General features: G+C 43.2%; 1 protein-coding gene across 3 annotated transcripts in view; it reads right to left on the bottom strand.

Moving 5' to 3' along the window:
- The window catches only part of Pdzd2 (PDZ domain containing 2), a 234,053-nt gene that overhangs the window by 50,723 nt on the left and 169,145 nt on the right, over window positions 1–14,185 (bottom strand). For all 3 annotated transcript variants that reach the window (XM_027936223.2, XM_071612636.1, XM_071612637.1), the window contains exons 6-7: window positions 8,232–8,343; window positions 1,448–1,590 (exon numbers count right to left, since the gene is read on the bottom strand). In XM_027936223.2, coding sequence (XP_027792024.2) covers window positions 1,448–1,590; window positions 8,232–8,343 — 255 coding nt within the window. The remainder of the gene's footprint in view (window positions 1–1,447; window positions 1,591–8,231; window positions 8,344–14,185) is intronic.

The raw sequence follows: 14,185 nt of genomic DNA, 5'->3' as shown, positions 1-14,185 counted from the left end.
CTGACCAGGCCACAGACCCGTCTGTCCCTAGTTGTAGGTCTGGATGAGCTTTAACAGATCCTACGCAATTCTTTTTTTTTGGTACTGGGGATTGAACCCAGAGGTGCTTAACCATTGAGCCACAACCCCAGCCCTCCCCAGGCTTTTAAAATATTTTATTTAGAGACAGGGTCTTGCTGAGTTGCTTAGGGCCTCAATAAGTTGCTGAGGCTGGCTTTGAACTAGCAATCTTCCTTCCTCTGCCTCCCGAGCTGCTGGGATTACAGGTGTGTGCCACAATGCTCAGCTCTATGCAATTCTTTCTTGCTGCTCTTTCTCAGTGCCTCACTCCCCTTTGGGTGAATGCAATACAAAAGACCGTGATCAGTAACTGGCTCTGAAACATGAACACTTCTATTTTTTTCCTGGTTCAGGTAAAAAGCAATAGAAGCAAGAGAAATACTTGACCCTGATATAGAGCCACCTGTATTCATGCACTTTTAAACAAAAGAGACTCTGGCAAATCACCTTGAGTGAAATAATTAACCTCTTTGAGATTCAGTTGTCACAGCTGCAAAATGGTCATAACACACAAAAAGTAAGGGCTCAACCTAGAACACCTGATCCAAGACCGTAAGAATACCATCTGCGAGTCTCTAGGCACTTAGGGTGTCCTTGGTGCTATCCCTCCTCCTCCAGCTCTGCTTCATCGTCGGCCTGGGGATACAATGCCAATGTCTCCATTACTGTCCTCTGGCCCATGGGACCAGGACTCAAAGAACCCCACAAGTTCCCTAGAAACTGAGCCTGCCGCCAACTCAGTTGTGAGACCGTCTACCCAGTTTCTAGTAGGTTGGGGATACTACAGTTGGGGAGGAGCCCCCACACAGGGTCACGGAGCCCAGTGCTCTGAGGGGACAGGCTTGGAATATTAACAACCAGCTACTTCACCGCTCTGGGCAGCCCGTCCTGACCCTGGCTGTGTGAGTTGTCACCATGGAGTAGGTAGGCCCCAGGCATGGCACAGGCTCGAGCAGACCCCAGCCCCACAGTTGTTATGCTGACACCCGATGCGCCTATTAAATAAGCGATGGTGGTTCACCACAGACTGTGAGACGCCATTGTCTCCTGGCAGTTGAAAGTGACTTTTAGTTCCAAAATCCACAGCAGCAGGGGGAATGAGAGGCTGAGATGCAATGGAGGTTCTCTTTCTTTTCTAACTTTTTTCACCTATTAGGGTTCTTCCTTCCAGTCTCTCTGGGTGGACCTCCCTCTCTCTACTGTCTCCACTATCTCTCTGGCCCCAGATGCTCATGGCCCACACAGATGGAAGGTTCTTCTTCACACAGTAGACCATGTGTTAGGAGAAGAAGAAGAAAGCCTGGGGACCCAGAGGCTGGTAACCCTGCTCTCTAACTAAGCAACTGTGGCTGTGACTGAGTGAGACACCCCGTGGCCCAGGACTGACCTGCGATGCTCCGGAGTCCAGTAGCTGGGGCAGGGAGTGCTTCCGGCCATCTCGGGAGACCTCCAACATCCTGGCCCGGGGGTCTCCGTGGCGCACCATCAGCTCATTATATTCTTCCACTGACTCCAGACGGTGGACACCCCCTTGGAAAATAGAGGGGGTGGGAAATATGGCTTGATATGGGATAAGAAGTAACCACAGACATAAACTTGTAGTGTTTATGCCATACGCACAGTTTCAGAAGGCCTGGTGTCCAAGATACCCAAAGTACCAAGCCCACAGAGTCCCAGACCAAGTTCTGCATAAGCTTGTTGTGTAGTAAGGCCTATTAATGCCAGGTTATGAAGAAACTGCCAGTTAAGTGACCAGACTGGATAAGAGGCCATGGATATGTTTGATCCAAGTCAGATATAGGTGTGGTGGAAAAGCAAGGAATGTCAGGGAGAAGGCCTGACATTTTTCTGCATCCAGTGGTGGAGCAGCAGAATTCTGTGGTTGGTACAGTTCCATCACGGGGCAGATACTTTTTAACCTACGTGTAGCACAACTTTTTAAATAAAATTTTTATTAGCAAGTAAGACTTATAAATCCTAACCGACAGTTCCATGAAGTTTTACAAAGTGAACGTACCAGTGACCAACACCCCCAGGTCAAGAAACGGAAAGTTAACCAGAACCTCAGGGTTACCCATCATGCCACTGCCCACCCCTCCCCCAGCAATGACCATGATCTGGACTTTGACATCACAGGCGATTTTGGCCTGTTCTTGACCTTTATATAAATGAATGTGTACAATATGTACTTTCTGTGTCTGGCTCATTGTTCCTAACATTGTGAGAGTTACTCCTGTTGTCTGTATGCCAGTAGCTTGTTTGTTCCTATTCTGCATAATATTTCATCACATAAACATACCACTATTTATTTACTTATTCTATTGTTGATGGATATTTGCCTTGTATCCAGTTTTAGAACTAGAATAAGGGTCAGCAAATTTTTTTTGGTAAAGGCCAGATAGTACATCTCTTAGCTTTGTGGGCTATGAATGGTCTTTGTCACACATTCTTAATAGTCCACTCAAAGTGTGGAAAGCATTTCTAGCTCTTAGCCATATAAATAATAGCCGTGGGAGGTAGTTCGCTGACCTCTGATCTAGGTATACCATTACTGAATATTCTCATACACATCTCTTGCACAAGTCATTTGTGTTGGGTGGCACGTAGGAGTGGCGGTGCTGGGTACAGGCATCTGTTCACCTTTGCTAGTGTTGTATCACCAGCAATCAATGTATGAATTCTAGCTTCTCCATGTCCTCATGGCCAGTCTTTGATAGTGTCAGTCTTTGATGTCAATCATTCTGGTGGGTACACAATGGTATCTCACTATGGTTTTTAATTTGCATTTCACAGGTGACCAAGTTTCTTTTTCATGTATTTATTGGCTGTTTTTCTTTTGTAAAGTGCCTGTGGGAGGCCTCTGCAGATTCCTTTTTTTTTAATTTTTTTTTTTATTTTTCAGTTTTTGGTGGACACAACATCTTTGTATGTGGTGCTGAGGATTGAACCCGGTCCGAACGCATGTCGAGTGAGCGCGCTACTGTTTGAACCACATCCCCAGCCCATTCTGCCCATTCTTTTATTGGATTTCTGTCATTTTCTTGTGGAGTCATAGTTTTTACTTAGTTTTAATATATCTTAAATTATGAATCCTTTGTGGGATCAATGTATTGTAAATATTGTCTCCATGTCTGTGACCAGCCTTTTCATTACCTTAGTGGTATTTTTTGATGAATCAGAGTTCATAATTTTAATTCAGTACAAGATGATCATACATCACTTCATGACAGGTATATGTCTTGAGAAATACACTGTTAGGTGACTTTGTTGTGAGACTGCCATAGAGTGTACTTACACCAACTAAGATGGCTACAAGGTCAAATGGTGATACAGTTTTATGGGACCATAGCCATATACATGGGCCACTGGGCACAGAAATGTCACGTAGTACATGACAATGTACCATTTTTCACCTTTATGGCTAAAACTTTAATGTCCTGTTTAAGAAATTAATGATTTTGAAAGGCAGCGTTATTAGTTTCCAATTTACATTGTATGTTGTTTCAAAATAATATAATGAAAGAGAGCTGGGGTTGTGGCTCAGAGGTAGAGCACTAGCCTAACATGTGTGGGGCACTGGGTTTGATCCTCAGCACCACATAAATAAAGATATTGTGTCCACCTATAACCAGAAATTTAAAAAAAGAAAGATAATGGAAGAGATTTTAATCTTAAATGATGGGTCATTTAAATATGAATACAGCTATAATATTATTGCAATGTTTTTACTATATACAGTATATATGTATTCATGTATGTATGTGTATGTATGGTGTGTATATATCTTGACATATAGATAATTTAGAATATCAAGTTCTTCTGTACTATGTGATGATTCATTTGATGACCTAAAATTTCTATTTACCTAAAACTTTCTCTGAAAATTTTTCATAGAATAAAGCAAGGTAATTTGGTACTTTGAAAAAGAATATATTGATGAGTTGTTAATAGTGATAAAAAGTTAGAAAAGTGCTGATACAGTTATATTATAATGGATATCACTAATGCCTTGGCTTTTCAAAAGCTAAATACTAACTCTGTGAAGTAGGTTTTTTTAAACATCTGAAATTCCTTTGCAACCAAGGAAAATTTTGCATTTGAAAAGATCACAAACCTAAGGGATTAACATAGATAAATTGAAAGTACCAATATTAAAGGGGAACCCTGCAGACAAAAAGGAAGCATGAAGTAAGGAAAAACTCAGGTGCAAATATCAGAAAAATTCTCCCTGAAAGGAGAGACGCTGCTGCTCTCGTCAGACTGGGCAAAACCCTCGTGGAAATGGCTGGAACCTCCTTACAGATACTCTTTAATAGTTTATAAGTTAATAATTCATGACCCGATTAATCTCTCTTGGCATGCTTGTTCATCTGAAAAAGATTTATTAGAAAAAAATTCCCCTTGAGCTGACAGGGAGGCTCTTGTCACTAACAGGACAGAAACCACATTGTAGTGTCCAGAGATAAAACACTGACTAGGGCAATGCCAGAGTGACTCATTTAAGAAAATATGAAATCAACATCCAGGTTCACAGTACAAACTAGGAGCTGATCTCATGGAAATCTGTATGCAAATAAGTCATTACAATGAATGGATTTCACAGGACTGAACGAGGCCCGGTTCTTTAAGCCTCTTCAGCATGTCTCCAGATTACACTTCCAGTCTTATCTCCTACTACCCTGCTCTGTGCTGATGACTGTCGAAGGAAAGGATTTGTCCTCTTCCCCCTCCTTTCTGGACTGGGACACACAGATGTCACATGCAGTTTTTCCCACCTTCGTTCGCCTGCCCCCTTGCCTCCCACCCCCGGATTCTATGGCCTCTTTTCTCCTAATCCCTCTGACGAGCACTGCTGCCCTGAATCATTGTTGCTGTCAGTTCATCTTGGCTCTTTCAAATGGCTGAGGAATAAAAACAGTGGCCAAAACTTCTCTAATACATTCTCCCCCATTGTCCCTAAAATCTCTCTTTCAAATCCTGCCAGAGTCCTGACGCCCCTTCATCTGTGTCTTCTGATGTCTCCCCACAGCGCCACCACCTGGACAGATCCTGTCTTTGGCCTGGTGAGTGGCTGATGGTGTCCACTGCTCTGTGTACCTGTGGGCAGCCTACCCTGGGACCAGGCATTCCTGGGAAGTTTCCTGCCTGAATCCATTCAAGCAGGTCTCTCTGAGAGGGTAATAGGCGAGAAGGATCCAGATGAAAATGATGAGAATGAGCCCGGTATTAAAGATGATGAGGGTAATAAGGGTGGCAGCCACCACGAGGCAAGGGCGCAGTTGCCACACTCAGAATGGCAGTGCCACATGCATACTCTTGACTGGATCTGTCAACCAGACTTGGCCCTTGGAAGCGTCTCACAAGTACTGTCAGGATAGGTGTATATTATAACCCTCACTTGACAGAGAAGAAACTGAGGCCCAGAGAAGTCACTTGTCCCAGGTCATTTGTCCCACCAGAAGTGGCATAGCTGGGAACTGAATACAGTTCTGGATAATGTGTATGTGTTTCTCCCTGTTCTGCATTTCCATGTCACAGCCTTGGATGTCCCCAGAAGGACACGGGAAGAGACGGGGAGGGCAGTCCTTCATGACAAACAGTGGCCAGTTCTGGATTTAATGCTCAGCTGGACGTGCTGCTCATTCCAAATTTACAGTATTGCTACAGTCTATCTGGAATGTCCCCTCGTGGCTCATGTGTTGGAGGCTTGGTCCCCAATGCAGCAATGTCCAGAGGTGGATCTTTTGGGAAATGATTGGATAGGAGAGCTCTGATTTCATCAGATGAATCATAGCTGAATGGAAGAAGTAAGTCATTGGGTGTACGTTCTTGGGGAGTACATTTGACCCTGAGCCCTCCTTCTCCCTCCTCTGGTTCCTGACTGCCATGAGGTGTTACTCCATAACGCCCTTTCCTTTGGTCAGGATGTTCTGCTCACCTCAGGCCCAAAGCCACAGAGCCAGACAACCACGGACTGAAGCCTCTGAAACCATGATCCAAAATAAATCTTTTCTCTCCTAAGTTCCTTTTCTCAGGTATTTTGTCCCAGCAACAAAGCTGACTAACACTAGCATGAACAGAATTATAAAATCACACATCCGGAAGCAGACACTCCCCCCCACACACCCCACCCCAACCCGGCCCCTGCTATATCCCACTCCCTATGTAGATGGATCTAGGAAGCCCCAGACAGGGGACAGAATTCTTTCATGATCAGGAAACTCAAGGGTTGGAAGAAGAAATGTCTGCGGTAGGGGTGGGAGTAGGGATGGGGGCAGCTCCTTTTCCCAGAGCGACTTTGACTGAGCGACCTTTGGGATTCCCTTAACTTCTCAGGTCTCATCCATAAAATGAAGAATGTGACCAGGTTGGTTTCAAAGGTCCCTGTATTTCCTCAGAGCTCTGTGAGCCTCCCTGGGGGTTGTTTATAAGGTGTCAGAGAGCTGACCTCAGGGCCTTCCCCACCCAAACACAAACAGGATTTAAATGTTTCTCTCAACCACTCCTCAGGACTGGTGATTGGGGGGGGGGGGCAGTTTTGTTGGCTGCTGCCTCCAGGTGAGAACCTGCACTGGTTCTCCTCATCAGTCTCTGGCTTCACGGGTCTCTTTTCTCACAAATGTTTTAACACCACCTAAGTCTGCAGAGCGGCAAATACAATTGATTTTGTTTACTTTGTTGAAAAAGTGATGTATTCTATGGTCCCATACCTACCATCTTGCCTGAGAATAGACTCAGCGGAGGCCGGGCAGGGAGGGAGGAGGGAAGGGAGGGAGGTGGCACCAGACTTTGGCTGGTAGCCTGGCTACTGCCCCCTCTATCCATTTGGGTGGTGGAGGACAAAGCGGATGGTTTTTGGATACAACACACTATGCATTGCCCTAGATGAATCACGTACATTAAAAACACACATCTGCCCAACCTTTCAAAGTCAGGGTATTATTCTCTTATTTCAGGTGGGGAGTAGAAGTTTGGGGAGGCTCAGAAATCAGCCTAAGGGTGTGAGGCAATTCAAGAGCTGAAGGGTAAGCCTGGCGCTGCCAGGCCTCACGGCTCTTGCTTTGAGAGCCAGGAGGGTTGGGACAAGCCTGTAGTCCCAGAGACTATGGAGGCTAAGGCAGGAGGATCACAAGTTTAAGGCCAGCCTGGGAAGCTTGGTGAGACCTTGTCTCAAAATAAAATAAAAAGGGCCGGGATGTAGCTCAGAGGTAGAGCACCCCTGGGTTCAATTCTCTGTTAACTTTCCCCCTCCAAAAAAAATAAAAATAAAGAGGAACATGTAGGGGTAGTCACTTTCCTGCCTCTGCACCTCGTCTCTGTGTCTTCCTTTTTATTTTCCTTCCAGGAAAGAAAAAAAGAAAAGTCATCCCAGATGACTGTCATGGGTGGGCAGCCAGGATCGACTTCTCCATTAGGCCAATTAGGCCACAAAATACAGTGCCAGAGGCCCATGAAACTTTCAAGGACCCACAGGAATGTTTTAATTACTTTTTAAATGCAGAAAAAAATCGAACATAATCACAACAAATAGATTTACATGAACCCGGACTGTATCTGTATACCAACACACGTATAAAATATAATTCTTATTTTTTGGTGGAAGAAATGCCCCATCAGGGCAAAAGTGCCTGAGACCCATGAAAGTCATCCTGTGTCTCCTGCATTTGGCCTCCGCTTTCAGCATTCAGGGCACAGGCCAGCGACTCTAAGGAAATGCCCAGGAAGTAGAGAATACAGAATCTATTTGTTTGAAAAGCTGAAATTCCATCCCATTTGTTCTTGATTAGTTGAGATGCAAATTTGATATTAGATAAATGGCTCTTTGTCCCTTTTTCTGGTTGGCTGAGGGTGGGGAAGATGGACCATCAGGGGTGTTCCACACTGAAGGGGTCACCTGAAATCCTACAGAAATAAATGAACCAAACAAATTTACATTTTGGTGGAGACACACAGCAATGTTGACATTCACTTTGTTATGACTCAGATAAAAACATTTACGTGGGCAGCCAGGCTTAATGGCGCTGTTATGCCAGGAGCATGCATCATCTAAGGAAAAACAATTTTGAGGTTAAGGAATAAAAGCGCTCATTCCGTTAATGGCATTATCTCCCCACTCCCGAGGCGGAAAGCTCATCTTGGGGCAGGCCTCAGCAGGCAGAGTTGACACTTACCTGACAGACGACTCTTGAGCTTCAGTTTACTGTTGCCCTGTTTGGGACTTTCCAAGCTCCCCTTGGAATCCTCAGGGCCGCACACATCTTGGTGTTCATCTGACTCAGGCATCTGAAATATAGAGGACACAGAGCTGGTGGGAGAGGCTAGTTCTGGAACCACTTATGCTACCCCTCCAAGAAGTTATCTCAATAGAGTTCAAGGAGCAGATATCATGTGAGAAAAAAATTTCAGAGGATCAAAGCACTTGATAACCTGCAGATAACCTACAGCCTGACAGCAGCATCTGCTGGGAAGTCCTTCCTCAGCACACGGGGAGGTTTTCAACTGGAGGCAGTCCTTGGACTATGCTGTCTCTCATTCTAGATTAGAGGAAACTGTAGGTCAAGGTTACCCAGGGTAGTCAATGGCAAAAACAAAATCATAGCCTGGTCTCTTGGCTTGTGGGTCAGTGCTTTCCTACAATGCAAGTTGCAACAAATATGAAACCAGAAGTTAAAACCCAATTCTAAGGTTCCAAGGTAACAGAGGTCCACTTTATGCTTGGAATACAGCCCTTGCATCTGATTTTTATTTAATTATTTATTTAAACTTATCTTTTTTTTTAATATTTATTTTTTGGTTGTGGTTGGACACAATACCTTTATTTCACTTATTTATTTTTAATGTAGTACCCAGGGCCTTGTGCGTGCAAGGCGAGGGCTCTATCACTGAGCCACAACCCCAGTCCTGCAACTGAGTTTTAAAATGGACGTGTTTCTTTTCCTTTTCTCTCCCTATTCCTAATCTCAGGGGAAACAGATTACCTTACTTCCCCATCCTAGGCAGAGTTATCTGTCCCTGAGCACACACCCACCATAGGAATGAAATAATCCAGACTTTGGGGATGGCATCAGAAGATCTCAGAAATGACAATCTCCCAAATTAACAAGTGAATTACAATTCCAACACAGAACCCGAGGAATATAGCCTTTGAGTCACCTCTTTAAAAGCCCCTTTTTGCTGCTGATGGGAAGAATCACAGCTTTTGGGATAGGAGTCCCCTGTATTTCTCCTTTGCTAGCAAAGCAATAAACCTTCTTTTTCCCCAAACTGAGTCCTCATTATTGGATTGGCACTGGGGATAAGAACCGAGTTTTCAGCAGGCAACATCTAAAATATAGCAAAACTTTGATTTTGTAGCAGTCAAAAAACACTACAGGCATGCATAGCTTAATGATGGGAATGTGTGCTGAGAAATGTGGCATTAGACAATTTTGTCATTGTAAGGACATCATGGAATGTTGTTGTTGTTGTTATTGTTATTTATTTATTTATTTATTTTTTGGTACTGGGGATTGAACCCAGGGGCTCTTTACCACTGAGCTATATCCCAAGTCCTTTTTATTTTGAAGCAGGATCTCCCTAAATTGCTAAGAGCGTTGCTAACCCCCTGAGGCTACCCTTCAATTTAACAATCCTCTTGCCTCAGCCTCCTGATTCACTGGGATTACAGGTGTGCCCCACCATGCCTGGCTACAGAGTGTACTAGCACAAAGCTAGATGGTCTAGTCAACCACTCTGAGTGGCCTCCTGATACAACCGAATGTAAACAAGAGATGGTGAGGCTGCTGCCAGCACCACACGGCAGGTTGTCTTAAGGTAAACTTCTAGTAAGTAGGAGTAGACTCTAAAATAATGCTACAAAGCATAGTAAATGTAATAAACCAGAGGGCTGGGGTTGTGGCTGAGTGATAGAGCGCTTGCCTAGTATGTGTGAGACACTGGGTTGGATCCTCAGCATCACAGACAATAAATAAAATAAAGTTAAAAAAAATATAAACCAGTAACATAACTATGTCTACTGTCAAATATTATGTGCTGTACATAATGGCATATGCCATATTTTTACATGACTGATGGCCCAGGCTTATGTATACCAGCAGTCCCCAGAGCACACAATGCATTGCCTGATGACATCACTAGGCAATAGGAACCTTTCAGTTCCACAGTAATCTCACGGGACCACAGTCACATGTGCAGTCTGTCACTCACTGAAGTGTGCGTCACCTGACTACATACCTTCAGTCACTGATGTTCCATGTACACTCCCATGCCCTGATTAAACACCTCCCAGAAACAAGCACCACCCAGGTTATGTGCAGGACTCGGTCCACATCTGTAAGCAGTGTGTGTAGAATTGGATCCTGAGAGTGACGTGGGAAGAGTGCTCCCAAGGTTCATGGGGCTCTCCATCCTAGAAAATCCAAAAATGCTAAAAAGTACAATTACAAGATGGAGGAAGGAAATTTGTGTGTTTGGTTTGTTAAAAACATGGAGTGGGTAATTTATACATAACAAACTTATGAGATACATAAAACAATAAACTCTTTATTTGAAAAGTTATTTTTCTTTGAGGTTTTAGAGAAAAAGCCTAACAATAAAGTAGATAAGATTCATACGAAGGAACATGTACATGTTTTAAAATGCATATATGATATTCTTTGACAATGAAAAATCATGTGATAATAATGCAAAAAAGCCCTACCTGATTTAAACAGGTAATGTATTATATCCTGTACCTCAAAATCAGTGTATAAAAATATATGAAGTAGAGGATATTATTTATATAGGTTTATATATAATAATATCTGAAAAAGTTCCTCTTTTTTTCTTAAGCTCAAGTATCTTTCTGGATAAGGAAGAGGAATAAAAGGTCTGAGAAGGAAGAGATATAAGCAAAGTTGAATAAGGAGCACTGGGAAAATAAATTAACCCTGATATACAAAACAAAGATAACAAATTTAGTGCATTCATATTACAATACAAGGGGCTAGCAGGTAGTTGTCCAGGTTTAAATCTGAAGAAAAGGCAAAGCCAATGTGGTAACACACACCTATAATTCTAGCAACTGGGGAGTCCAAGGCAGGAGGATCGCAAGCGTCAGGCCAGCCTCAGCAACTAATGTGGTCCTAAGCAACTAAGTGAGACCCTGTCTCAAAATACAAAATGAGGGGCTGGGGTTGTAGCTCAGTGATAGCGCACCTGTCTAGCATGTGGGAGGCACTGGGTTCGATCCTCAGCAGTAAATAAAAATAAATAAATAAAACAAAGGCATTGTGTCCATCTATACTAAAATAAAAACACACACACAAACAAACAAATAAGATAATGAAACGGGCTTGTGCTGTAGCTCAGAGGTAAAGCATCCCTGGATTCAATCTTCAGTATGAGGGGTGGGGACAGGGGCAGGGGAGACAATGGAATCTTGAGGACAATTTTAGATACTTTTTTAGAGGGATGAGTTTTCCAACCTTGAAACCTGACACTGATGCAAACAGTGAAAAAGAAGCATTTTGAGATATGCCAGAGATCAGAGCCTCATGAGACAAGGAGAGGAACAAATAGGAATAGTCCAGAGAGGACTCCCAGGGCTTCTCCTCTGTGTGGCTTAAAGACTTTATGGAAAGAACCTGAACCCAGCTATAAACAGCAATCACTGGACACTGGTTGTTTTTATCCCCCCTCCTTCTGGTTACACCACCTGACCCAGGCGCCGGCCTTTAGAGAGCCACTCTCCCCTGACTGCAGGTCACTCCTTCCTTTGGTGCCCATTAAGTGAGCAGTTTACTACATGGTGCTGCCTGAGCTCTCTTGTCCAGGGAAGAAAACTGCCCCTGCCTCCTGCTTCTGATCTCCTCAAGTGACCTCCTTCTTCCCCTCCATCTTCCCAAAGAACCCCCAGTTTTCACAGAATGAGTGGATTCTGGAGATGACGTAAGCACTCTTGAGTACCCAGGGAGGTAAGTGGCAGGCCAGGGCCTCTTAGCACCATACAGACAAGGCCACGGCTTAATTCTCCATTTCTGAACACCAGCTCATATATTACCAGGATGTTTCCCCCTCAACCTGAAGATGCGTTTAACTAAACGAGTTATGTGGATTATTAATACCAAACAAGCATTTAGTTCACTCCACTTGTTTTTCCATTTAATTTTCATAGCAAATATATATCCCATGGTAAACAGTATCACCTCCATTTGACAGATGAGGAAATAAAAGCAAGACCCTTAAGTTAGATTCTTTTGCTCATGACATATATTTGGGATCTAAGAGATTGTTTATGAAGAAAGAAAGAGTACAGGAAAAGTGGTGTTGAGTTGTACAAGAGGTTACATGTACTATGTCAAATCTGAAGTCCATAAGACACAAACAAAAAAACTGTAAACTCTTCTTTAGTATTAGAAGTCCAGGGCAGGCATTTAAAAGTAAGGGAATCAGAGCCTTAAAGAACAATGCTGCGCACATCTGTAATCTCAGCAGCTCTGGAGGCTGAGACAGGAGGATCTTGAGTTCAAAGCCAGCCTCAGCAAGGGACAGGTGCTAAGCAACTCAGTGACACCCTGTCTCTAAATAAAATACAAAATAGGGCTGGGGATGTGGCTCAGTGGTTGAGTGTCCCTGAGTTCAATCCCTGGTTAAAAACCAAACAAAAACAAACAAACAAAAAAAACAAAAACAAAAACAAAAACAATGCTTTTTTTCCTCTTAATCCCTCAATGAAAGAATGAAATGAGATTTTGTTTCCGTGTTCTACAAGAAGGCAGTAAGATTTAAAAAAATTTTTTTTTTAGTTGTAGATGGACACAATATCTTTATTTTTATTTATTTACTTTTTTTTGTGTTGCTGAAGATCAAACCTAGGGCCTCACACATGCGAGGCAAGCACACTACCACTGAGCTACAACCCCAGCCCAGTAATGAGATTTTTTTTTAAAGGCCAGAGAAATCTTATGCTAATAACAGTGCATGTTATTACCCAATCTTGTGGGTAGACCCAATAAGAATGGATTTAGAGACATCTCAAAATATTATAAATGGTGAGCTCAGAGTAGGAGTGAATTCTATTTCAGAACCTACTGAAAGTGTTAGCAAAACTTTCTGAATCTATTTTGTGTTCCCATAACACAATACCAGAGTATAGGTAATTTATAAAGAAAAGAAGTGTATTTCTCACAGTTTTTCAGCCTGGGAAGTCCAATATCAAAGTGCCAGCAACTGGCTAGGACCTTCTTGCTGTGTCCTTGCAGAAGGACAGGGAGCAACAAGAGGCCAAACTCACCTTTACAATAAGCCTGCTCTTGCAATAAGTAATCTTCTCCCACAATAATGACATTAATCTGCCGCAGTCTGGCTGGGCACAAATAACAGAGCCGCCACAAAGCCTTGTAGGTTCAAACAGCAACTCTTTATTCCCCAACTCTCATCGGCACTGCACACACACTACTCGGGAACACACTCCTTCCACCGGGCTCAGGGCGCCCAATCTCCCGAACCCCCACAAGAACTGCTCGGGAACTCCAAAGTAGCAGGTGACCAAGGCAGATTTCCTGAGCCACCCCATTCACCCGGAGCAGGGTCCATAAACAACTCAATCAATCCAGCATCAAAGCAGTTATATACAGCTTAACTCAAATCATCATCTCAATGGTTTGCTGGTGTCACCTTTCAACCACTCCCTCTGGCAATATGCCAGGCATCATTCTGACTTGGCTGTGGCTCTCAACATTAATCCATTCATGAGGGTTCTAGTCATCTCTTCTTAGGTCCCACCTCCCAACACTGTTGACCGGGATTAGATTTCCAACACATGAATTTATTCAAACCACAGCAATAGAATTCTGAATTTAAATGGGACTATTTCCTCCTGTAACAGAAAACTGGTTTGTCATGATGTTAGATGGATTGTAACTCAGTGAACAGGAAGTGGCTACCTAGCCACATTATTTCCAGTTTAAAGCAGGAAGTAGCAGCGTACAAAGTATAATTTTGATTACAATGAACCTTTCCTTAGTCTTCTGACTATTGTCTGAAAAATGTCCACACTCTAACAGAATCCCTTTGCTGTGTGAATTTTGCCCTGATACACAGAACAAATCAAACTGTTCTGAAAATATCATTTTAGTTGTTCTAA

Source organism: Marmota flaviventris, chromosome 5 (genome assembly GCF_047511675.1).
Source record: "Marmota flaviventris isolate mMarFla1 chromosome 5, mMarFla1.hap1, whole genome shotgun sequence".
Taxonomy (NCBI): domain Eukaryota; kingdom Metazoa; phylum Chordata; class Mammalia; order Rodentia; family Sciuridae; genus Marmota; species Marmota flaviventris.
Note: the sequence above shows the minus strand (reverse complement) of the source record. Positions and strands in the feature narration are given on the sequence as shown.